The sequence below is a fragment of the Caloenas nicobarica genome, chromosome 8 (genome assembly GCF_036013445.1).
Source record: "Caloenas nicobarica isolate bCalNic1 chromosome 8, bCalNic1.hap1, whole genome shotgun sequence".
NCBI classification, from domain to species: Eukaryota; Metazoa; Chordata; class Aves; order Columbiformes; family Columbidae; genus Caloenas; species Caloenas nicobarica.
This window is the reverse complement of record NC_088252.1, coordinates 28,178,318-28,205,000: the sequence shown is the minus strand read 5'-3', so window position 1 is coordinate 28,205,000 and position 26,683 is coordinate 28,178,318. Positions and strand designations below refer to the sequence as shown.

General features: G+C 41.4%; 1 protein-coding gene across 2 annotated transcripts in view; it reads left to right on the top strand.

Moving 5' to 3' along the window:
• The window catches only part of LEKR1 (leucine, glutamate and lysine rich 1), a 49,295-nt gene that overhangs the window by 4,637 nt on the left and 17,975 nt on the right, over positions 1–26,683 (top strand). For both annotated transcript variants that reach the window (XM_065640251.1, XM_065640250.1), the window contains exons 2-5: positions 4,313–4,527; positions 14,742–14,861; positions 15,579–15,754; positions 17,236–17,421. In XM_065640251.1, coding sequence (XP_065496323.1) covers positions 4,313–4,527; positions 14,742–14,861; positions 15,579–15,754; positions 17,236–17,421 — 697 coding nt within the window. The remainder of the gene's footprint in view (positions 1–4,312; positions 4,528–14,741; positions 14,862–15,578; positions 15,755–17,235; positions 17,422–26,683) is intronic.

The window sequence follows — 26,683 nt, the reverse complement described above, 5'->3', positions numbered from 1 at the left end:
ATGGATTAACCGTACAATTGTAGATGCTGACTGAAAACTTGACTCACAAGAAACTTTTTTTTTTTTAAAGAAATGAAGTTTCTACTGAGACTCTTTAATCTTTGTTTGAATAGAAAAGATCAATTCCCATCAAATAACTGTTCAGTCTTGCATGTACAGCAGAAAACTCCACTTTCTGCCCAGAACACCAGCTGTGGTTTGAGTAATGATTTCTTTGTGCGTGATGGGAATTAGGTAGTTTGTCAGGACAGGAACAAACATCGTGAGAGAAACGAAAGTCGCGTGGCAGAGAAGAAGTAAAACAAAGAGAAAGTAGATAAGGTAGAATCAAGTAAAAGTAGAACAAAACAATAAATATACAGAAGTAATTGAGGAACAACTAGCTGCAGCATAATGATTTTTTTTTCCACTGTAAAGTTAATGCACAAGGAGTACATCTGGGCTCATGGCTCTGTGTTTTGATTTCGGCGATGCACAGAAACATATACAAAGCCTTTTAAAAGGATCTCATTAATTAAAACTTTTAAGAGTCATGGCTATTTATTAGCTGCTTGTTATGGGCTAATTGTGGCATAAGTGATCCATATGCTGGATGCTGTAATACCAAGGTACTGCTAAATGAGAAAGGAGATTATTTTTCTTTTAGCAAGAATTCAGCTCTTTATCGTGGTAATTTTCACGAGTGGAATCTGCAATATCAGAGGAGGAGAATAGCAGTGTACAAGATGATGCTCTCTGTAATTTGATCAAGTTGAAACAATATAAATTCTTGTAATTCATAAGGCTAAAAATGGTCCAGAGCACCAAGATGATTTTTTTCATTTTGGGGTTTTTTTTGGCTTATAACTGATGCTCTACAGATGCTTACGGTACCAAGTCAGGCAGATGTAGTTTGAGCGACTGTCCGTCTTGGCTCAGTTCTCCACTTGCCCTTGGTAGCTAAAGAAATCTGTGTAACCATGGAATAATGTTAGTTCTTCCAAAACCGAGCACAGCTCTGAGTCGAAATGAGTCACCCAGCTGCTGCAGTGGAACAGCTGCCGGGGCGGCACAGCTGGAAGCGCTGCCGGGGGGCACAGCTGGAAATGCTGCCTCGCCATGCGCTTTGTGCTGCATGGAGCCCTTGTCCTTTATAGCAGCTGGTTTAACACATATTAGAACTGTAACTCTAAATCTTACAGATCAAATATCTTCCCCGTTCAAGCACTTTGTCCTCAGTGAGTTGGTTTCTCTTTTATGTTGTCGTACTCGCAGTGCTGTTGTGCTGACTCAAATAGTGGGGTTTTTTAGTAGCCTTCTGTTACCTTTTCACGTCCTCTGCCCTGAGTTTCCTTATCCAGCCTGACCAAAACCACAATGCTAAAAGTACTTTCTGTTTGCCTTTTTAAATTCCTAATTGATTTTTTTCTATTCACTGCTAAGGACACACACAGTCCCTTTCTAGTTAGAACTCTCGTAGTTTCCTTTTCTATTCTTTCCGAACTCTACTTTTCCCCAGATTTTTTTCTGCTTTGCATTTGGGAAGATGCCAACAGTGTTTCGATCAGATGTAAACAGTGAAATATGGAATCTGAAAACAGGCATTGTTGTGTATGTAACACGTGTTCTCAGTGGTTACTCAGTGATAATATTATTCCAGCAAGGGCAGCTTGGTAAGCAGAAGAACTAATGACAATTTTTATGTACTGGTTGATCACCTTTGGTGTCTAAGACACAAGGTCTAATGGAACCTTTTCTCCCGGACAGCACATTTATACGGCTCTTTCCTGTAAGGATTATCTGATAAGGACTGTGCTCACGCTACAGTTTTCTACAGCAGGGAACTTATTAAATCTTTATTGCCTACCTGGTTATCTAAAACTTGTAGACACTGAAGTATTTCTGCCCTTGGTATCAGAGTTGGTTATAAATGACCAAACATTTTGGATCACAAATTGTCGAAAGGTGACAATAGAGAAACACACGTGACAAAGTGATGTTATTTCTCTTGGAAGCTGTGCAAACCCCAAACCCATTTAATTTGTAGGCAGTCTTCAGAGCTATCGAATGCTTTCTGGCTCTGACCTTTAACTTGGTGTAGCCCCAGGACAGCCGTGTCATTATTTTGGCTGAAGGAAACCGGGATCTGCAGCTTGACAGCATTCTCTGTACCCGTCTGTGTGAAGCTTCAGTGGCTTCCGAGAAAGGTCCAGCCAGCTCAGGGATTTCAGGAGATATTTGAAGTATCGCTGGGGAGAACTTGGATTGTGATGTTGACCGTTTGTGGTTAAAAGACAGCACTAACTTTCCTTACTGCAGTAACATAAAGCTATCGAGCTTTCCTGTGATTGACTATTTAGCAAATGCTTTAAAAATCCACCTTGATCTGAAGTCCAAGTTTTTACTTCACCTGAGGAATGGACGCGCAGAAGAACAAGACCCGGTTCCCACCAAGTCCAGATGGATAATATTTATTGTTCTATGACCTAATTTATTTTTATGTTCAGTAACAACACTGAATTTGAAAACTAAAATGTTTTAGTACTTGCATAAACCATTTTCAGCTCAGGTCCCAAACTGTTTTATTTTGGTTTCAGTCCTAGTACTCCGTGAAATGCCTGTGCCTGTTTATTTGCAAGGCAGCCGTGGTGGTGCTGTGAGCACAATGTTCTTTTGGGATAAGAGCCCCCCTCCTGTGCTCCTCATAACAGCTCATTTTGTCCTTTTTCAATATAGTAATTTCAGCGCTTTGGAACTTTAGGGTAGTTATCCTGAATAACAGTTTCGTATTTCCAAGCACAGTTTGCAGCTGCCAGGAAAAATAAACTCGCATTTTCAGTTCATTCAGAGCAACTGTAACTAGGGGTATTTTAAACTGGAGCAAAACTAAGAAATCAGAAAATTAAGCTTGGCCTGGTCCTTCCGAGGCATCCCGAAATATCATTTTTATCAAGCTATACTTAAAGCGCTAATGATTATTGAATCATGGGATAACGAGTCTTTAGCTTATAATTTTTGAAAGCTGTTTTCTTATGATTTCTCCGCATTTATCTAAATGTCTCAATGTCTTTTTTTTTTTTTTCTTTTTCTATAGCACAAGGGATTCTTGTATTCTTTGACTCATGCTGCCTGCAGTTTTCCAGGTGTCTGGTTTTCATAAGTCGTTGTGTTAAAATCCTTGTAGCAGTTGATAACGGCAGGAAGGGTTCAAGCGCGTTTTCAGCTCTCGGTACAAACACACGGCTGCTCTTCCATCTTCCACCGATACCTTTTGAGAGTTGTGAGGTTGTCCCTGGAGCTGTATCAGGAGTGTCCTCTGATCTGGGCTTAGTTCTGACCATCTCCGCTCAAATGCATTGATGCCGGGACCCAAGCACAGGTAAAACCTGTCGTGTTGGGATCTCTGATCCGTGCTGGTACGGAGATGCTCACGTTCTCCTGCCGAAATGTCGGACCTTCTTGGGTTGGTGTGGCTGATTTAATTCCTCAATAATCCATTTATTGTGCCGGTTCACTTCTGCATCACTTGTAAACTGAGCGATTTTTTTTCTGGGAGTGAAAATTAATAAAATACACTGGAATAGCTGATACGCTGAGTAATAAGTATGTATCAAAGTCAGAGCCTGTTCATTTTTATGAAGCCTGGCTTGCCATGAAGATTTAATAGTTTGATGACTCACAAAAGTATGTTCCTCAGTTTAAGAAATGGTCTTTCAATTTGATGTGTGTTATGTACTCTGTGTTTTTTTAATCAGTGGTGACTCCTTCATACCTGGCTAATGGGTTACACTTTCCACAACACTCAAGTGCCATGGACACTACATCATAATCATTAGTTCCCTACTCATTTGAATTATTTTTGTAAAAATTGCTGGATTACATCACTCTGTTCACTTTCCGCTTTTCATCTTGCCTACTTAATTGGAAAGGAGTTGTCAAAAAACCACAGTAAATAACATTTTTCTGGCTCGGGCAATCACAATTTCATTAAGGTGGTAATTTTGTAATACACAGCATCTTACTTTAAATTAATGCATCAAATGTAATTCTAAGGTACTTCAGTTTACAGTTCCATTGGGAGTTTCACATAGTAAATTGCATAGTTGATATATATATAGTGAAAGTACTGCTATAGCTTGATTTCATTTTGCCGATGGAGAATTTTGTCTGTCTTATTTGTTAAAGCAGTAACGTCATCCGATCATAAATGCTTTAGAGCAGTAAACGGTTTAAACCGTTCAGATTTATTGTTATTTTTATTATTTGGTGGCATTCAGCTTTTTTTCTTCAGCTTGTTTCTTACAAACAATCTTACGATTTTATCTTTTTCTAGATGTCCCGGGATGAGACGGTGTGTAAATACTGTGGGGTCAGCTATTTGATACTTCACGAATTTAAGGTGATGGAAGAAAAAGTAAAAGCAATGGAAAAGGAGATCAAATTTTATGAAGGAAGTATAGAACGGGAGAAAGGACTTCAAGCAGAATTGCAGTCTCTTTCCCAAGACCTTGAACACTATCGAGCTGACAGTGAATCAAAAAACGAAAGGTCAGAGCACATTATCTAGTCTGATGTTATTCTCCTGTATGTGTATTAGGTAATTTCATTCCAAAGAAGTTTAAAATACGAATAAGATTTGTCTGGGTTTTTTTATCAGATGTAACGCATATGCTGTAAGACTTAATTTAAATCATATTTCATAGTATTCTCTAGAAGCGAGTTTTGAATTCCTTAATAGTTTAGAATCAGGCAGTATATTTAAAGTGGAAGAAAGGCCAGAAGGCATTTCAGAGGTATTTCCCCTACACGCAGTCCCAGCGGGAAATGATCAAATATTTAACCTTATCAATTTGTAATAAAAATATTTGCAATATTTTAAATGAAATTCCGCAGCGTTGGGACTTTCACAGCTCTGAAATTTTTACTTATTGTCTCATAGTAACACGGTAAAGAGTTCTCAGCTTTCTTACCCTGAGCTTACAGTTCACTCTCTGAAGGGATGACCCAGAATATGAAGCAATTATGAAAATCTGGGGTGCTGCTTGTTCCTCAGAAACAGGAGTTTGCCAAAGCTCACTGGCAGGTGCGTGAAAGTCCCAATTAAAGGGGGAGTTTTTTTACTTTTAAGAACTCCAGTACTTAACAATAGTCTGCAGAGCCACGTTTATATTTTTAGGGTGCAGTGATTAGAACCTTTAAGTGTTTTCTCTTCCAGCTCATACTTACAGGCTTTTGTTGTGTTCTACTTCTTCATCACATCGTGATAACTTTAAGCTCGGAACAGGAAGTTGTACTTGGCAAATGTTTGTCCTTTTGATGAGCAGACAGCCCAGCTTTGGTTCCGAATCCCGTCGATGGCTACACCAAATAGAAAAGTTCATTTTGGGGTAGATGTGAGAAAACAATACATAAAAGGAGAGTTTCAAAGACTTTTTTTTTTCTTCTTTCCCCTGTGTGCTGGTTTTCTGTATCCTAATTTTCCATCCTCATGTTTGGGAATCTATAATCCACTGATTGTTTACAGTAGGACTATAAATATCAATGCTTATAGTTGGCTAGTAAGAGATACTTTTACTATTAATGGATTTAGTTAGGCTTGTGTTAGATAATATTACTAATAAAAGATGCATTTTAAAACACACAGGTTCACATACAGTTGAACAAAATGCACCTATCCTGTAGATCACTGCTTGTTACTTGCAATATTTTTTTCATTTGAAGTGAACACCCCCATGCCCCAACATGCGACGTTTTCTTTGGTTGAACGTCATATTTTTGGAGAGTGCATTTGTTCCTGGTTCCTTCCACAGCTCTGGGTGGCAGATACACTGGCAGTTTTTGGTGCGTTACCAAATGCAGTGACAGAATATTCTTCTTGTTGAGGATCATTTGCCACAGGTAAACTGAAAATTTTCATTTAGCTGACTTCTCATAGCAGAGCTGGAACAGTTAATAAAAAAAATTATCTCTGCATTTTTCTTCCCTAAGGCTCAACTTGATTTAAAACCTGCTGAAATCCAATGGAATACTTTCAGTGGCTTTCATTCAGGCCATAAATCAACTATTATGCCTTGTTAAGTAACCTGTCTAAATATTCCTTATCTCCTCTTTACTATCCTGGGTCTCTCTTGTTACCTTGTGCTGTTGCCACAAACTAACTATTCAACTTACTATCTTCTCATTCTTGCAAGGCTGACAAATCATTCCTCCCAAACTGCACATCTTTATCAGAAGCCAAATAAGCCTTTTTTTTTTTTTTTTTCCCCATCTCTGGTAGACCAAGAGATTTAATCTTTCTTCTTAGTTGCAGACTGTTTCATTTTTACATTCCCTTTAGGTTAAAGTATTGCTATTTTTTTGTACCTGTGGTTAGCCCCGAAAGCCACCTGGGAACCTGAGCTTTTGTGGAAATTACTTACGTACCCTTTGGGATTTTGTCAGAAGGTGAGCTAACCATCACGCAGTTAACTACACTGATTTAATTTACCTATTCAAGTCTTGCTCCATGTTAAAATGGCTTTAATTCCAGATTATTTGCATGAGAGCTGCTCCTGAAGGGCTGTGGCTGGTTGGAGCGCCAGTCGATGCATGTGATGGGCTGTGCTGCTGGATCTTCGGGTACCGCTGCTGTCTGCAAGAGCAGTGATTCAGGCTTAGTTAAGCTGAAGTGCTGGTTTGTTGTCTGACCAAGCATTTTTGGTCTGTTATCTGCCTAAACAAATTAGTAAAAGGCACTTTCATTGAGGGCACTTTCATGTCTTTTGATGTTTGTGACAGTGCATGAGGGCTATGCTGTTTTGGCCCGAGTTTGATAATTCTTGGATCATCCGATATAAGAAATGTAAAATGGATTTAAATACTGCAGGTGCTTTGAAAGGTATAGTGGTGCCGGATACTGAGAGTGTGACAAGGAGCAAAAAAATTTTTATGATGTTTAGATGTGTGAAGAGGTGTCTGGATATCACTTAGGGAGTCCTATGTCAAACATCCCCTAGAAACAGATTCCTGAAACTTTTATACAAATCTAGCAGGAGGAGTTACTTGTTGGTTACTATTATACCATGAATTAGACTCATGCTCCTGAGTCATGCATGTAGATGTTGAAAATTTTATCCATAAATAATAAAATCTTAAAGGTAATGTAAACCTCACATTTTTAACTTGTGGAAAGTGCATTTTTCTGTATTTGTGCTTTTTGGTGTGTGTTTTCTTGTGTTTGTTAGCTCATACCACCATGGCAAAACTTAATGCCGTGGAAAATGCTTTGTTGGTGAATTTGCCTGAGGTAAATAATCTTTTTTTGCAACATGAATGCTTAGAAAAGACACGGCAACTACCTGGCTTGGTAAATTCTAAACTTGTAGTGAAACACTGCAGTGACTGGGCAGTGAGAACAGCACTGACTCAGCCCCGGCTGCCACCCCACGCAGCACTTTGGTACAAATGACGTGTGGTTTCTTGTCCTACGAGACTCAAAACACTGGGAATGGGGAGTGGTAGATGCTTCAAGAACTGTGTCACCACTTAAAAAATAGGTTTTGAAGAGAAAGAACACAAGGCGAGGAGGTCACTTTAATAGATGTATTCTTTTTTTAATATGTCTGGTTTTGTCGAATGTTCAGTGATAAATTGGAGCTGAGTTGGTGTAAAAAAAATTGCTGAGAGCCAAATTTGGATGAAATAAAGAGGTGAAGAATGAACCCTTCCTGCTCCAAATGTGGCTGAGGGCATACGGTTGGTTATTCTTGTTATTTACCATCGTATGGGGATAACTTGGGGCACACAGTTGGTTATTCTTGTTATCTGCCATCATACGGGGGTAACTTGGGAGATCGCGCATCTTTTGACTATTTTAGAAAGCAAGACTGAACAAATCATTATAACCACTGCAGCACTGTGGTGTATTTTCAGAATGCTATTGGCGTATCATCTAACATAAAAAGAAATTAGTTTGTGAGGTAGTAAATGAGCGTTCGTCAGGCTGCAGATGCTCTGTGCGGGTCTCGGTTTGTGCTCCTTCAGCGGCTGCCGGGAAGGGACAAATAAACCCAACAACCTGCCAACCATCAGCTGGGATGGGGCTCAGCAAGTCCCCGCGTTCCGCACTCGGCATTTCCCGGCAGAAGGAAATAATGTGGTTCTTCATGGTGGGGAGAATACAGAGCACAGAAGTGCGGGATTTTTTCTGGCTCTTCATGCATTTAATTCCGCTTTCAGGTGGGCTGGGTTGCGGTGTTCAGAAATGCACCAGAGCTGGTTTGTACTGGGAGGTGCCGTGTGTGAGTTTTCTGAAGAGAGGATATGAAATCTAAGAAATAGGACCTTCAACTTCTTTATTGAATCTGGTCCGTAAATAACATAACAGTACGTAGTTCTCTAATTAGCTACATGATAATTTTAGGGTGTATTTATTAGCCAGGTAAAAGCAGGATTTAGTATCATGCCAAAGTGTTTTAATATGTCCTTTTTAATAGCTGCAGACTGCTCTGTGTATTTTGCCCTGCGGGTGTCCCGGTGATGCCTCAGGACGGCTCGGGCTTGTGCGGAGAGCCGGCAAAACACCCAACGGGGTCTGTGTGGCCCAGACCCCGTGGTCACCCCCCGCACAGCGGTGAATTTCACTTTTATACTTCAAAAAAAAAAATCACTGACAAATCCTGCCGCAGTCTTAGAAAGCCAGTTAGCACAGGGCCTTGAGGAAATCGTGTCCTGCTGGTAGATTCCTGTGTGAAGTGTGGTGAAGCCAGCGGCTTCGCAACAGGACACGAGCTTTTTGCTGCCGACAACCAACAGCTCAGTCCCACTATTGCGGTGTTAAAATTGGGGTTCTTCTAGTTTTCACAAGGCTTTTTTCTATTAATGTGATTAAGCGCCAAGATTGATTATTAACAAGCAAGACAAATTTGCTCACAGAGGTGGTTCAGATGAGTGATTCATGTGGTGCAAGATTCTACGGTAATGCTCAACCTTCTCCCAAATTCCTGATAAAATGTATTTTCTTCTGGCAAACCAGAATTCCTGATCTGGAAGAGAGTGAAACAACTGTCAGTGGAACATGCAAGGGGCAACATGAAATCTGCACGTTTGCTTCCATGCATACATTTCATGTATATTTCATTTAAAATATTTTCATATTTAATAGATAAAATTAAAATTTAAAATTACATTGAAAAAGTTGTCACAGGTTTGGGCATCTGAGAACAGTGCCACATAATGCAAAAATGGCCTTGAGAGGCGTTTACTGCAAAGAAAGAACCAGCAAAGGCTCCGTGTAGGTCTGCGCGTGTCTCCGGGAACGGGGACTCCTCGCAGGGACGTAAATCAGTTCATCTCCCTCAGTGCAGGTTTTTGCATTAAATGTGTATTGTCAGTTCTTTCTCTGCTTATTGTTTGAACAGTTTATATGCTGCAATTTTCCAGTTTCAGGACTCTCAACCATTTGCGATGACGGGGACCAAGTTCCCCTGTTGTCCCCTCGCGTGGTTCCGACTCCGCATCCCTGCACAGTATCACGTGCAATGGCCAAGGTGTATCTACCCGTGTTTACCGAGATCAACGGGTCATTGTATCGCTTAACTCACTGGGGACAGCACAATTGCATACGAAATATTAGATATTATTTTATTGTAGCCTGGTTATGATATTCATAAATTGTCAGAGAATTGCAATTGTGTTTACTATCCTGTATTGCATGGTGGATACAAGAAAATGGTGTGATGCACATTTGTTTAGGGGTTTTTTTCCGTTCCTCTAATGGGTGGTCATTTATTCACACTACAAGCTCAAGATAAAACTTTCAGTTGCTTGGGTACCGTGAGTTACTATCAATTTTGTGACCCCTGGTAAAAAGCAAGAATGCAAGAATGACCCATTGAGAAGTTTTTAATAAGAATTTTTTCGTGCCTCTCTTACCTCCACTTTATAATTTAACATCGGATATATAAGCAGTTTCATTCAGTTTATACTCAGCCAGAATGTCTTGCTGAAATCCACAGGGATTCTGCTTTATTATCTTTCGAAGTGAAATTTGAAAGCTTTGTGGTTATTTCCTGCAGAAGGTTAATATATTGTGCACAAAGGACAAGGTGATGTGGAGCTCTCGATGGCCACGGAGCAACGAAACTTGGGCGGGACCGGAGGGTGAACACAGGATAATCCTTAAATACCGAGGCACTTATTTTCTCTTCTGGTTTTGACTTCCACATGCCCTTGACTCTGCTTTTAAGATTGCAGGACAGGAAGGTGGCTGCCCAGAGAAATGGGGGTGACGTGCTTTGAGCGCGGCTGCGCTCTGAAGGGCTCCCAGGAAAGAGGAGAGCTGAGGATGCGATGGATGGATGCGATGGATGGATGGACGAAGGTCGCTTGCTGCTCTCTGACCGGGCTCTGTGGATTTGGAGGTCAGGGAGCCTCTCATCAGAGGGAAGATACGGAAAAAGAGATTTTGTGTTTGGCAGGAAAGAAGTAATGAAAAGATGGATTTGCTTGGATTGTGAGTGTTTTAGAGTTCAGGGGGAACAAGTGGTTCCTGCTTGTGCTCAAAGATGTAATAATGCGTGTAACAGAGCTGGGTTTATCAGCTGGTTTGAAAAAAATCTGAACACATAAAATGAAAGATTTGTGTTACGTTAGGGAAGCACAACGTATTGTCTTCAGGTAATGATGTGCTCTCTACCTGCAAATCTAGACAGTAAGAAGATTCCCGCTTGAGAAGTATGCTCAAACTTACACCTTTGGGAAACTTCTGTTTGAATTTGCTGGTGTAAATTTTTAGTATAAGTAAAAAGTTCACCTATAAATTTGCCTCGGCACTGTTTCTTTTTTATGCAATTATCAAATTTCTTGTAAGTGTAATCTCTTTTTTTTATTTTTTAACGGAAGCGGTATAACTCCACTGACTTCTAAGATGTTATTTCTGAGTGACACTGGTCAGACAGTGCTGAGTCTGACGGCTATGACGGAGATTATGTAAACTGGAATTGCTGTAAATGAAGTTGGTAGCGGGATTGGTAGCTCTGGAAAATTAAATCTTGGGTTTCTTCAAAGATAAATTTTGAACTGCTTGAGACAAGGCAGTCATCTTTATATTGCTGTTTTTCAGACCTGTAGCAGAGATTTACCTTTGCTGGAGCAAAAGCTATCCGGGCTGTCTTCATAATACATCTGATATTTCTGCTGAGATAATAAAGAGAGATAACAATTAGCGCAAAATTTGAAATGACTGTCAGCCTATGTGAGACTTGATAGAGACCTTCACAAAGAGCCTCTTGTTGGATCGTCAGAGATAATTTTCATTTCCTGTCAAACTGGGCTGTATTCTGTGATTCTAACCTGTAATCAAGAGGTGAATGATTCTGAAGTGGCACATGAAAACTTTAAATAGTCTTGTCTTACCTTGAATAGTCTGTGCTGAGCAGAATATTTAAAAAGACAATTATGAAGAAGGTTGTGGATGATGTTATGTGCAGTGAGTTTGAGACTGCAATTTCATACCGATTCTGTGCCAGATTTGTGAACGAATCCTCAGCTCCTTCCCAGGGATGCACACGGACCCGGCTGCTGGAAGGAATGTGAGATGCTGAAACGCCAACGAGCAGGTCCTAGAGTTTCACGGAGCAGAAAGTACCGTAGTGAAACTTTTAAAATTGGTGGTATGTTCCAGGCTCCTCTGTGCACACTGTCCTGCTGACTCCAGGCAACCGGGGGTGCAATTGCTCATTGAGGCTGAACCGGGTCCTACTGGGACCCCTAAAGGGGCTGCGCTGTGTGGGCTGCAAAGTTCAGCTCTTCTCATCCTAACCCATGTGAAACACGACGTCTTAAATTCGAACAAACGTGGTAATTGCTCTCTTCGTTCCCCATAGGACAATGAGTGTTTGTTTGCTGGCAAGAATCCATCGCAACTACTTCTTTATTTTCTCCTGCTATTCTTTTCGTTGTCAGCGCTGGCAGTTAACATGTTATAATTCACCTCTCACTCTGGGCAGGATTCCTCTTGTATTCACTAAGAAAGTGAATTTACGCTGCCTGCAAACAGAGGATGTTAATTTCCACAGTTCGTGTGAACCATAGGACAGAGGATCAGTATGTTCTCACAATTCTCTCGTAATGCCGGCATTTAATGATGCATTGAACTTTTCCCTTTGTGCTAAATATCACCAAAATAACATGTTTATTTTTCTTCCTCCTCCTGGTGATGGTAGGAGACAAAGTGCAATTGTCTTGCCGTCTCCACCTGCTCTTTTGTGTGCGAATCAGAACATTCTGATAAGGTCCCTTAGCACTGGGAGGCTGCAGTTCTGTCTAACCTTGTTACAGCAAATCTCTGGAATGGAAAGAGGAGGAAAACGTGTCTGTATTTACTTTCACATTTCTTTTTTAAGCCAAAAGATCCTCAAATACCGCCCATTCTGGAATGCGTGAGACTAGAAAAATGAGCATCCAGTTTCCATGGACCCCACAGTTTTGATTTGTTATTGTTCAATGGTAAATCAATGCTTTTTTTTTTTTTTCCCTCAAGGTATGGTTAACAGAATTGATCATCTGCAAAAATAGATTTGAATTTCTGTAACTGTTGAGGGGATGGACATTTCCTTGTTAGTCAGGGACACGAGTCTGATTCTGCTCCCGAGTGCAATCAGATTTTGTTCTCTCCCCTCCTACTCTCCATCTCCAATAAGTTTACAGGTAGGTGTAGGTAAATTTTCCTAGCAAGGTAATGCCAGAAATGTCTTTGAGTTTTTAGTAAGTTGTTTTGTCTGTTTGTTTGTTTAAGTGATCACAGTTGAGCCCAAACAACTTGCTTCTTAACAACCGGGTGCTCAGTTGTGGTTTTGGCAGAGCTCTACAGATTTAAGGTTCTTCATCAGGACTGATTATTTTTTTTTAAATTTGCCTTTTGGTGCAAGTGTGTTACAGATGATCCATCTTATAACAGTAACTAATGCACATTAATATTGTGGCTTAATTTTTACTTATTTTTTTCTACTATAAATCAGTCTTTTTCTTTTTAAAATGGAAGCAAAGCCTGCCATCCTTTGGTTTTGTAAAATATTTGTCCATTCCAATATTGTGTATATACTCATGACAATGAGTCACCAGTACACAAACAGTTCACTTTCTCTTCTTGCAGTAGGTTAACAGTAAGTGGTGCAAGCTCACTAAGGGATTGGATTTAAAAGTTGCATATGATTGTAGTTGTACTTTTGGGGCTGGAAGACTATATTTGAATTGTCATCTGCAGCTAATGGAAAATAAAGACGTTGTCCTGTGAGCAGATAGTGCTGTGTGTGTGTCCCTTCTGTGCTTCTAGCACGGGAAGGGAATTGGACTCAAGTCTCTGTTATTCCCGTTCCATTCATTTCATTACAATTGTGGGAATAAGTCCCGCGCTGTTGCAAGAACCCTCTTTAAAATGTGTTTATTTACCCGATGAGAGCTGTGCTTGAAAAATAAACAGGTCAGAACTGCTGCTGTAATGAAAAAGTTCAAAAGGTAAATTTTTCTGCCAGCACAGATATTCTACTTCTGCAGTGTCGTAATCTCATTTAAGTAAACATAATAAAAACACAGGTGTGACAAACATTAATTTGCTTTCTAAATAGGAGGGAGGGTACACAATGTATTTGTGAGTCCTGATAACAGCAAGCCTTTTTTTCCCAATCCCGGATTTAGGATATTTCTTGGTGTCAGATTTGATGTAAATGCAGAAAGTCTTTACCTGCACTGTAATTTAAAGATCTGTGACGTGCTGTTGTGGTGAAGGACATTCCATACCGAGGAGAAGGAAGCATGAAAAGACTTTTCAATCTATTTAAGGCAAATACTTATAGAGGGTGTTGTGACAGTATCTCCTTTGATCTCTTGTGTAACAAAAATGTAGGAAAATAATCTTACTAACTTGACATTTTTGATTATTTCGATGCTAATGTCATTGCCCAAGTATGTAGAAATAACATCTGGTGGAAACAGTTTTTGTGAAAAGTTTCTCTTCAGTTTTTTAAAATGCCACTGTGAAGCAACAGAGGCCTAAATACCAGTTAGTGTAAAAATGATGGACAGGAATACATTTTGCATGTGTATTTTTAATTATTATTTGCTGAGCACCATGAATGAATTCAGCAATGCAGAAGTACAGTTCTGTGATCATGAGTGTGAAACTGAGAGCAAAGGGAAGTGAGTGACTAACTGGAATTCATCTTTGCAAATGCCTGAAATTAAGAAAGAGAGAAACAATGCGAATGGAAAAAAAATGATGGTAAGAGTAATGAAATATTTAGGATTTGCTGTTGGTTGACTTTGGATAATTCCCCTGCAGCCGAGGCGAGCGGTGGGTCTGCTGGGACACGTCCCTGCCCTGCAGGAGCCGCAGCCCCTGAGCTGGTACCCAAGTTGAACTTTAAACTGAGATTTTCATAATGACAGATGTTTTTTGGAGGATGAATGAGTTCTGTGTTGCATCCGTGAATGAACACTGGATTCTCAAGATATTTATATAGTGTTGCACATGAGCTGATATTGGACATGCACATTTCCGCGTTACTTTACAAATGTATTGTGGGTAGTATTTTGAAGAGTTACTCGTACAGTGGCCAGAAGATCAAGTTCTCTCCATTTGGAGATCTTATACTTCAGTCTGAAATATGCGATTATCATATTTGAAAAGCCTTTCAGCATGTCTTTAATTTAAAGCTGAAACAAAAGTACAGAGCTTGGTTAGTAGTGCAAGTAATACTTTCTGATTGTTTTCTTTGCATCTATAGAATAAAAAACCTAACAGTGGAACTGAAAACCAAACAAGACGAGTTAAAAAACGCGAAAGAAGATTTGCGGTATTTCCAAGAGGAAAAGGAAGCTGCCTATAAGCAATCACAAGTGCTCAGGTAAGAGCCCCAAAGGAAACGCTGCTGATGTGCCTCCTGTGAACACGCACAGTCAGGCAGGAGGATTCGCTGGACATGCTCGGGGTGTTGATAACCATCCCCGTGCTGCTTGCTTTTCCAGCACACTGAGATGCTGTAGTGCCATCAAATGTAACTGGAAAATAGCACTGCTAGTTGCTGATGTTATGAACAACAAGTTTGGTTCTTCACAAATTTAAAAGCATTAATTAACACTTAAAAGCAAGTGTGTACCACTTGGTTGTAATGCATCAGAAATATGGTCTTTCTTAAGAATCTTTGTTTATAAAGAGTCAACATAAGCTTGGACGTATAGTCATTTAAATATGATTACTGTGATTTCTCAATAAAAAGCGATTGTGCAATGGCACAGTTTTCTTCATTTATACATTTAAGCTCTATCAGATGATCATAAAATGTCATGAGTTGGAAAGGACCCGCAAGGATCATCGAGTCCAACTCCCCTCCCTGCATATGACAACCTCTAAATTCACACCATAAATCAACATTTAGAAGGGAGAAACTTAATATAAATATATTCAATATACAGCATATTTCGTACACTATATTATTGTAACCCAATATAGCATAAATTATCATACAACAGAAAAGCAGTTGTCAAGTTTAGTTTAAGTTTATTAGTAATGCTTTGTCATTTAAAAAAATGTACGTCTGGTATTATTTTTTTCTGTCTTGCAGAAACACATTGGAACACCATTGCTCAACTCTGAACAAGGCCATTTCCATGTTCCCTTTTATTAGAAGTGAACTAGACAGTATTAAAGAAGTTATCTCCAGTAACCTGGAGAACTGGGCTGCCATGAAAGAAGAAATTTTTCTACAAATAAAAACTGTTAGCAAAGAAGCTTTGACAGGTAAATCGCCTTGCAATAAGATATTAATAAAAACACATTTTGGTATTTGAGTGTAACACAGTAAATTAGAAGGTAAAATTAATTAGATAATCTCTAATTCTGACATTAACTTGTCCAGATCGCAAGTATCAGAAGACGCTGTCTGCTGCTGTGGCACCGTGCGAACCGGGTTCCGCTCCGGTTCCCGTTGGGTTAGCATGCTGGACTAATTGTTTGGGTCAGACTGAAATGGAAATAGTATAAATACTATTATTCAAAACAGAAATAATATATGTACTATGAGTCTATGGATATGATTACAACACAAAACCTTGGTGATATTTTAATTTGCCTCATGTCTCCTGAAAATTCAGATTTCTCCTTGAATACCATCATTGCTCTGCCTCAGTTCAGAGATTAACTTTGCTGAAAGAAGTGTGCAGTAGTGTAATTACACATCCAGAGCATCCGCACAGGCCCTGCGCTGACTTTTGCAACTTGAAAGGCTGTTGCACATAATTTTTATATATATATATATATACACATATTCCTTTCTTATGCTCTGTGTATATGAGCCGATGAGCTGCTATTAGCTCCGGAGGTTAGTTTTGTAAGGGTTATCAGGCAGCAAAGAAGTAGGTGAGCTGCTGTCACTTTCTGTCGCTGTGAGAAGGAATATAAAGGTGTGATGGGCGATGTGCATCTCCCAGATCGTTCTGCTGCTGAAACCCTGCGGACCCCAGTGCAAAATCACAGCCTAAGTGAAACCTGCATGCATGGAGTATCTCAGAAAATATGTGGTTTCATTTGAAATAATAGCTGCCCAGCAGCCTGTGCTTCCTGTGAAATGAGAAGTGATTTTTACTGTTTTCAATGATGGCTTTGTTGGGAGCGGGCAGAACTGAGCAGGGCAGCCCCAGCCCAGCCCACCACGAGCACGACTGGAAAATCACTCTTTAGCATTCAGTTTTTGTAAGAACAATTCACTGAAATGTCAGTGTCAATATCACGCACTTTGCTTCATGACTTCATCTCCTAATTAGACGGAGTGTTGTGTGTCCCTAAAGATTCCTCTCTTCCTGTGCTCGTTGTCTGCCCATTTCTAGCCAGTGAAGGGAATATGAGCGTGAGTTTGTGCAGACATCTTCAGGTTCAAAGACATTCATAGCATTTTAAGGCTTTTTTTTCTGTATGTCAACGATGGAGTTTGTATCTTCTTACGATAAAAAGCTTGGATTCCAGTATCTCTGTCACTTGATCTTGAGATCTTGCAGGAGATACGTGTTATTGCGTAGAATAAAATTAGTATTATTTCTCAACAATAGGTGTTTGGCTAAGTGCAAGTTATCTGTGTAAAGAGGTATTGCACAAAGTGTGTCTTTTGGCCCTTCACCCGAGCTGGGGTACAGAACGCTGAAGTCCCGAGGTCATCAATCAGGTGTAATACTTCTTAGTGAATAAGGTAAATTTGAGAACAATCTCTAAATTTTTTTCCTCCTCAGAAATACCCAAATTGAATCAAAGATTAGCGAAATCCCAGAGGGAGAACGAATGCCTCCAAGAAAAGGTAAAACATCTGACGCTGGTGGCCGACACGGTTGAGCTGAAAACTCAACAGCTTCAAACTTCACTTCAGCAAGGGAACGAACTACAAAGTAGATGCCGTGAGCTACAAAAGGAAACATTAGGTAAGAGAATTTTGACATTTCAAGCAAGCTTCCAAGTGAAATGAAATACAAAAAAAACAGTTGTTTTAAAAGCACTGGAGTTGTGGTTGTTAGTGTGAAGGCGCTCAACAGCCCGGCTCAGGCCCGAATGCAACGTGGATGTTGTGCCGTCAGAAAGACGACGTGTTGTTCCGAAGAGTCTGGTGTCCTGCTGGGAACGTGAGTCAGCTGAGGCGGCGGAAAAATGGAGGAAGGGAGAAAAACAATGAAAATGGTGGTGGTAGAATTATGTTGTTACTTGTCAGTCTTATGTAAAACATCAGGGAGAAAAATTAGAAAAATTAAAATCAGAATAAATACTCTCCTTTTGAGTGGAAGGCCGGGCAGGATTTTTGGCTATGGCATCAGAACTGAAAAGTGGGTCAGGCTAAGCCAGTCTCTTTTCTCCAAGATTCATTAAACATGAGTCTGTCTAATGATTTTGCCCTTGGTGTGTGTCTCAGGAATCTAGAGAGTCCTCTTGAAAACTCACAGGGTAGCACTTGAAATTATCTCTTGTGAGCTTTGCTGAGACAATAACGCATTACAAAAAGATTATTTGTATTGGCATCTCTTGAATCTCTTTTTCCCTTTAAAGCAGGATTGCATTCAGAGTGCTGGCTCAGAGACATTTTAAGAAACGTAGAGAGCTTGTGCCGTTCCGGGCGTAGTTTTGAGTCATGGAATTGGCACAGCAATTACCACGCTGCCGTACGCACAGCGTGTAATTTCACATTTCCAGCAGTAGGTCTCAGTGCTTGTCACAATGAAGGAATTTCACTGATCCTTCAATACCCGTGATAATATCAAATGTGAGACAGCGATGTAGAAAACCGCAGACAGCATCCCATGAGTTACCAACCCATGTTGCTGAGCACAATCTTTCTTTTTCTCCCTGTATAACGATAGTGTTAGGAAGGCTCTGCTTGAATGATAGAAATGAGCAGATAACTACAGCATTTTGCAGGCAGCATCCACACAAGGAAGACACTTAAGAGCTGTCAGTCGTTAGCCACAGCATCTTATCCTGAAGACGTAAGTAGATGGACAGAAATGCATTGATTCTACTTAAATTTCCTCTTTCAAGTTGGACATGTTTCAGAAAACTTGTACCTTTTTGTTTGACTTACATGTAAAATCACTAGGAGACAGTTTTAAGGAAATGTGAAATAAAGTGCTGGAAATACATAAATGGCCTCTACTGAATTATTGGGGTTTTTTTTTCAAGAAAAGTAAACAATCTCAATAGTATATGTATAATTTATATCTATAATATGTATTACATATCTGAGACAATTGCCTGGATAAAAATATTACTAAAAAAGCCAAAATTCCAAATAAGCTCAAGATAACTCCTTCAATTTTATCTTTTCTAGTGATGTTAACTAATTGCACTGGTTGATTAAACCACGTTGCTTGTCCCAAGAGCAGGAGGTCACCTGTGACTCCTCGTGTTTTACTTGAAACTTGTTTGGAAAAGCTGCTAAAAATGCATTCACTTCTGTTTCTTCTCCATTGAGAGACTCATATTGTATCAAAATAATCTGTGCATATGCCTCACTGCCAGGTTTGACTATTACAGTGCCGCAGTGTGAAATTTGGAAATTACATAGTTTAGAATATTCTGCATGTTTTGTTTCTTGATGTTAACTTTCTGTCTTTATTTATGCTGAAGTAACCCTAGAGATTGAGCTGGGAGGCTCTGACGGTATGAGAAATAGCCCAAATGGACAGTATCACTCCAAAGAGGATGGCCAAGGTGACGGGCTCAAAAAACGCATGAGAGTCACAGACCCTGCGATAACACCCACCGCGGTGATTTATTGCGGCTGATTAAACTTCCCTTTCTCTGCTGGTAGAGTGGCGCTTACGGAAAGCAAGTTTGTTTGGTCTTTAGTGTGGTCTTGTGCCTTGCAAAGAAACGCAAAGTTCCTTTGTACAGCAATCGGTGTATTCTACTAGAAGTGCTGATAGTTGCAAGGATTTGTGTGTCGCTTTGAGGATAATTGTCACAGATATTTTGTTCAGAATCCATGCACCAATTTTCTGGTACAGGCTGGTGTAGCGTCATGTTTGGGTCATACTGTTGCATTCTTTAAGAAGGAGTGTACATAAAATGCTTGTTTTGCCCTAATACTTGGCTTTCTTCTGTGTTCAGTATGACCAGAAATCTTATTTCCAGTTTCATTTTAGGAATATCTTATCCTCTGTCTTTGTATAAATAGACAGAAGTAGTGATAAGTCATAAGCACTTGAATCATTTATCATTTACCTTTCTGTAGAAATGTGAGTTTCTGCAGTTTTCAAAATGTCTCTACTACCTGGCTGCCTCGAGGAAAACACAATTACATTTGACATGCATTTTTGAGGTGGAAATATTAGTCAAAATTGAAAAATCTCAATGCAAAAATAACTCCTTCTGAAGTACACTTCAACATTTCGTTTGTATTAAAGTCTTTTAATCTTTTAATATGGACTAAAATAGACTCGTGGGTGGCACAAGTTAAATTTGTTAGTGCTGGTGCGCAGACTGTTGTGGTTCCTGCCTTGCTGTAAGCGCCAACACATACAAGTTCCAAAACTGTAGATTTTACTTTTTATAAGATGCCATGTTCAGTATAACTGGGATAATTTTACACATTGCGGAGTTAAATTTCCCCGGTGAAGTGGCTGTTTGTGGGCATGACAAGCATTCCAGGGAGCTGGAATGCTGGCACTTGCTGCCGTTGCAGAAAGTCTGAAGTCCATTTAATTCGGTGTCGTGTCCTCAGCGCTGAAAACCACGGCGTGGTTCAAAGGAAGGAGCAGGAACTTGAAACAGCAATTATAGGAGAATCTGGCTTCCTCGCGTGTCTCATCTTGCTCTAAGAGGTCCTTGAGCCTAATAAGACAATCTTTTAAGCTTTGAAATATGTGGTTTCATATCATTACATGAGATATTTGTGTCAATAGTTGGTTAACATTCAGGGACTGCTTCTACCAAGCTCAAGATCGGTGCATCCCGACGCGCAGGAGGTCAAGGAGGGGAGCCAGGAGACCTGCGTGGTTAAACAGGGAACTGCTGGGCAAACTCAAGTGGAAGAGGAGGGTTTACAGATCATGGAAGGAGGGGCTGGCCACTTGGGAAGAATATAAGGCTGTTGTCAGAGGATGTAGGGAGGCAACTAGGAAAGCTAAGGCCTCCTTAGAGTTAAACCTGGCGAGAGGGGTCAAGGACAACAGGAAGAGCTTCTTCAAATACAAACTTAACACCAGAGGCAATGTAGGCCCACTGATGAATGGGGTGGGTGCCCTGGTGACAGGAGATACAGAGAAGGCAGAATTACTGAATGCCTTCTTTGTCTCTGTCTACTCTGCCGGAGGCTGTCCTGAGGAGCCCCGTACCCCTGAGGCCCCGGAGGAAGGCAGGGCAATGGAGGAGTCTGCCTCAGTTGATGAGGACTGGGTTAGGGAGCAGTTAAGCAATCTGGACATCCATAAATCCATGGGTCCAGATGGGATGCACCCGCGGGTGCTGAGGGAGCTGGCTGAAGTCATTGCTGGACCGCTCTCCATCATCTTTGCCAAGTCTTGGGAAACGGGAGAGGTGCCTGAGGACTGGAGGAAAGCAAATGTCACTCCGGTCTTCAAAAAGGGCAAGAAGGAGGACCCGGGCAACTATAGACCGGTCAGCCTCACCTCCATCCCTGGGAAAGTGATGGAACACCTTATCCTTGGTGCCATCTTAAGACATATCAAGGATAAGAGGGTCATCAGGGACACTCAACATGGCTTCACCAAGGGGAAGTCGTGCTTGACCAACCTCATAGCCTTTTATGATGACGTAACAAGGTGGATTGACGATGGCAGAGCAGTGGATGTGGTCTGCCTTGACTTCAGCAAAGCATTTGACACCGTCTCCCACAGCATCCTCACGGCAAAACTGAGGAAGTGTGGACTGGATGATCGGGTAGTGAGGTGGACCGCAAACTGGCTGAAGGAGAGAAGCCAGAGAGTTGTGATCAATGGGGCGGAGTCTGGTTGGAGGCCTGTATCTAGTGGAGTGCCTCAAGGGTCAGTTCTGGGACCAATACTATTCAATATATTCATCAACGACTTGGACGAGGGAATTGAGTGTACTATCAGCAAGTTGGCTGATGACACCAAGCTGGGAGGAGTGGCTGACACGCCAGAGGGCTGTGCTGCCATCCAGCGAGATCTGGACAGGCTAGAGAGTTGGGCAGGGAAAAATTTAATGAAATATAACAAGGGAAAATGTGGAGTCTTGCATCTGGGCAGGAACAACCCCAGGTTCCAGTACAGGTTGGGGAATGACCTGTTAGAGAGCAGTGTAGGGGAAAGGGACCTGGGGGTCCTGGGGACAGCAGGATGACCATGAGCCAGCACTGGGCCCTTGTGGCCGAGAAGGCCAATGGCATCCTGGGGTGTATTAGAAGGGGGGTGGTTAGTAGGTCCAGAGAGGTTCTCCTGCCCCTCTACTCTGCCCTGGTGAGACCTCATCTGGAATATTGTGTCCAGTTCTGGGCCCCTCAGTTCCAGCAGGACAGGGAACTGCTGGAGAGAGTCCAGCGCAGGGCCACAGAGATGGTTAAGGGAGTGGAGCATCTCCCGTGTGAGGAAAGGCTGAGGAGCTGGGGCTCTTTAGCTTGGAGAAGAGGAGACTGAGGGGTGACCTCATCAATGTTTATAAATATATAAAGGGTGGGTGTCAGGAGGATGGAGCCAGGCTCTTCTCGGTGACAACCAACAGTAAGACAAGGGGTAATGGGTTCAAGCTGGAACACAAGAGGTTCCACTTACATTTGAGAAGAAACTTCTTCTCAGTGAGGGTGACGGAACACTGGAACAGGCTGCCCAGGGGGGTTGTGGATTCTCCTTCTCTGCAGACATTCAAAACCCGCCTGGACGCCTCCTGTGTAACCTCACCTGGGTGTTCCTGCCCTGGCAGGGGGGTTGGACTGGATGAGCTTTCGAGGTCCCTTCCAATCCCTGACATTCTGTGATTCTGTGATCATTACATTTATGCTGATATGAAAACTCCCCTCAGTGAGTTCCCTTTTTGGTTTTGTAAAGCTGTTTACTTCAGAAGTTCCTGTAAACAATGAGTTCATAGTTTATTCTAGTGCATTGTAAAAATACACTTTTTTTTTCAGTTTTCCCACCTTTAACTCTATAAAGAATTGTCTTGTAATCTTAGAAGACCAGAGAAAGGCGCTTGCAGTCTGGAATTTATTTTGTGTGTGTCCTCAGCTGGGCAACAGCTCCCGTGTCCTTCTCAGGTGCTTTGGTTCTAGTTTCTTTTCTTCTGCTGTCCGCGAATTGGGGACGGGTACGACAGTATCCCGCCTGTGCTGTCCCTGGGGTCCAGTGTTTCACTGAGCAGATCTAAGGTGTCAATAGACGTGCATCTGCAAACTGTCCTGTCCCCGCTGTCCTGGCATCTCCGTTTTGCACACACCACAGTTCTCTTTCACCTCCATGCCATCACCGGGACCTAATGATGTTCTTACCAAGAGAAAAGTTGATGAAAATGTCCCCTTCACCTGCTTCTGATGAAAATTACGCTCCGTCCCCATAAATCCTGTAGATGTATGTCTGTATCAGCACTGCCGGTGGATTTTGTTTCTACATTTTTGTGTTTTCTGTTCCAGATGTGTGGTTTAAGAAGCTGTAAATTGTACTTTCTGTAGTGATGGGCTCAAATCCCACATGTACCACGTTGGTGGGTTTGCCCCTTTTGTCTTTATTTCTTCCATCCCACCCCCGGGCACCTCCCGGGGTGAAAAGCGCTCCCCGACTTTGCTTCCAAAGAACATTGACGATATTGTCCAGTGAGCTTGTTGACCTCTAGAGCAAATTGGAAAGACATTTTAATGAGCACCCCAGGTGATGAGTATCACGGCTTAAAGATGGAATGTAAACTTATATTCACTGTCCCTGAGCTCTCTCCAAAATTACTCCTGTCATCCAGAATCCTTCTCGGGGTTAATTTGGGGAGGACATTTGTGATTCAGCTCTCGCCAGTTATGCTGCTCTTGGAATTCAGTGTTAATATGAGCAACTGCAGAGTTCTGGTTTTGACAAGAGAAAAAACCTCGGGATTTACAGAACTAAATTATCATTTTTCACTTTGATGTGACGACTGAAAGGGAAGGCATGACTGTGAAAGGAGCCTAAACGCTTAGAATATTCTGAAAAACTTTTATCCATGCTCACATCTTTATTAATTACTTTCCATTGCTAGCATTGATAGGAGACCTAGCTGAGAGTTGCCATCTGATGTTTTTGTCTTATTTCTATCCACTTGAAAGGAATATTTTGGAAGCTGCTTGTTGATGTTTGTAAAGAGAATCCATAATTTGGGGTGCTGTACAGAGCCGCTCCTGCCCTCAAGAAGTCCATGAAGTGTGCTGCAGTATTATCAATCCTGCTTGCTCGCCCTTTAAAAATATGTTTCCAGAGAAAAGGGAAAAAACAAAACCAAAGCAAAGCAAATGTAACAGGTTTGCTGGAAGTTATCTGGGTGGTTGGCGTGTGCGGATTCTCAGGCGTCTCGGCGGGTCGAGCTGGAGCAGCAGGGTCACGGTGACCCCGCTCCCCGGGCTCTGCTGCTTCGCTGACTTATTCTGCACATCTCAGGTCTCTTTTTTAATGTGCGTGTAATAAAAACTTGAAATAGCAGACGTCTTGTGGAGAAAACACCAAGCAAAAAGAATCCATACAGAATATCAGGACTCCATGGAATCGTAATGAACAGCTGAAGTACCAGCTAAGGAGGTGGTTTTATGTGAGGCGTTTTAAAGTTTATTTTTATGAATTAAAAAATGTAGCCCTTAATAATAAATCAGTTATTAAGAAGCGATAAAATGTTTGATGTGGATATCCAGAAGGAGATTTCAAGGCAGAAAGACTGCTAGCTCAGGCGCTTTTATTGTACCCTTCCTGAACAGATCAGTAACACACAAATCCATGTGCATTTGAACAGTCTCTCTCTATGGAACTGGTTGCAGGATTAGGGTAATAAAGGTGGCCGATGCACTGACAATAAAAATGTCCTCTTAGAAATACAAAGCATTGTTTTCTTCACGAAACAAGCATCATATATTGTATGAGTTTGCCATTGTATTAAAGTAGTGGGAAAAAAACAACAGTTCGGGTTTTTTTGTTTTTTTTTTTTTTTAATTGCATCACTTGATCTTAGTGAAAATCAATTTCAATTAGTGGATTTATACCATATAAAGTTAATGTGTAGGAAATCAGACAGATCTAGAGTGTCCATGGTTTGGGGAGGGGTAGTTTTTTTTATTTAGTTTGCCTCTTTTTTTTCCCACAAACTATTTTGAAGGCAATATCCCTCTTTTGTACTGGAATAGTTAAATGATCCGAAAACAAAACAAAATGTACCGGGATTTGGGATTTCTCTATTTTGAAAGGATTTTGCTTTCTGCAACTGATATTTTGAAGATTCGTGTTTTGTGTATTTATCATGGAATTGTAAATTACTGAATTTTTTGTATGATAGCAGTCATTTGCAAGAGCTGAAACCAGGCATTAGTTTCTGCCGTTGTTTATTTGTTCTTGTGCTTCTCATGACTTTCTGAAAATTATCTTTGTGAGTTCTGTTTTGGCAAAGAGGTGAAGTTGGTTTTTGCTTTCCTACCAGTTTTCGGGCTCGCTGAGCATCACGCAGTTAGCTTGAGATGACAGGTCTGAAAAAATGCTCAGCGCAGGGCAAGGGCTGCTGAATAATTGTCTAATCAGATAGACTCGCAAGAAAAAAAAAATCAATAACGCCTCGTGATAGCATCTTTGTATGTATTCTTAGGGTTGCGAGCAGCAGAAGAACACGTGCCCCTAAAAGAGAGGAGGGAATATCTGGACTTTTCATTTTTCTTACCAGCCAAATCCTTTCCTCCACTTAATCACAGACATGGAAGAATTTTTCTTCACCGAGTCATTGCAGGTTTTCTTTAGCCCATTTACGGTTAGAGGTTCGCCTGTGTATGGGTTTAGATTGCTGGCTATGTGCATGAAACGTGGCTTTTTAAAACTTTTGATGCTGTTTCTTCACGGGCTACTGAAGTTACTAAATGTAAACGCAGAATAAACTAATGAGAGACGCTGTGGAAGCGCCGGCAGCTGGAGGAGGAGCGGGGCCGCTCGAGCGGGGAACGTTCGCACTTCGTGGAAAGGAGGAGCCGTATTTTCATCTGCGTGAAGTGTCTTTAATGACACTTTAAAGACCGCTCGGAAGAGCTTTGCAAACCTGACAAGAGAATAGTTTCCTGTAGTTTTAAGTAGGCTGCGGTTCAAATATCCACTATTCATGCTACAAGTACTGTTGAAATATATTTTTTTTTAATTAATTCCAGCTGCGGTACTGAGAATTCGAAGGGTGAGAGCTGGGGAACGCGGTGTCGGTGTTTGAACAGAATGTGACAAATGGGTTAGACGAAGCAATGGCTGGCTCATTAGTGCTTTTCAGGAGGTGCTTTGAGTGGAAGAGGAACCCGATGAAAAGAGCATCCTCCTCCTCCTCCTCCTCCACTGGCTGGTGGGCCGGTACGAACAGTTCTGACACATCCCAATTAGCTCGGATTCAAAAAGGCAGGAACTTCTGCAGAAAATTCAGCCTTAGAGAGCAAGTCCAAGTGTGAACCCTGGCTGTGGCAGAGCAAATGCCGTGTCAGCCGGCTCCCTGGCCGCAGAAGTGTGGGTGACACGTCCCTCGTGCACTCGGGGACAAAAAGGGGAGCTGGTTTTGCCCAAGTTGGTGTTGTTTCTCTAATTAAACACTTTGTAAGGCCTCGGGAGAGATTGCCATCGTGTTTGCATGGTGTACGCGGTTGCTGGCTTATTCTTTTGAGGGCACCGAGGGTATTCTAGATTTGTACTGCTCAAAATAATTTAGAATCTGGTCTCTTATCTTGCTTTCACTATGCTTGTTTTATATACGAACGTGAAGGAAGTAACGTACTAGTTCAGAGCAGAGGTCCGGAGAGCTGGGTCCTGGCAGCCGTCAGCAACATGTGCGGGGGGAGATAAGGAGCAAGCACTCCTGTTTCTGGCATGTTCTCCCAGTTCCCGGCAGCTTCTAGTGATTTAGAGCCTTCCTGGTGGCACCGGTCAGGTCTCCAGAAAGGATGTAAATCTATACGGCTGGAGTCCGTCTCTGGGCTCTTTCCAGACAGGCTTGTGAGTCACAAATAAGTACTTTATTGTGTATACAAAAAATAATTTATCT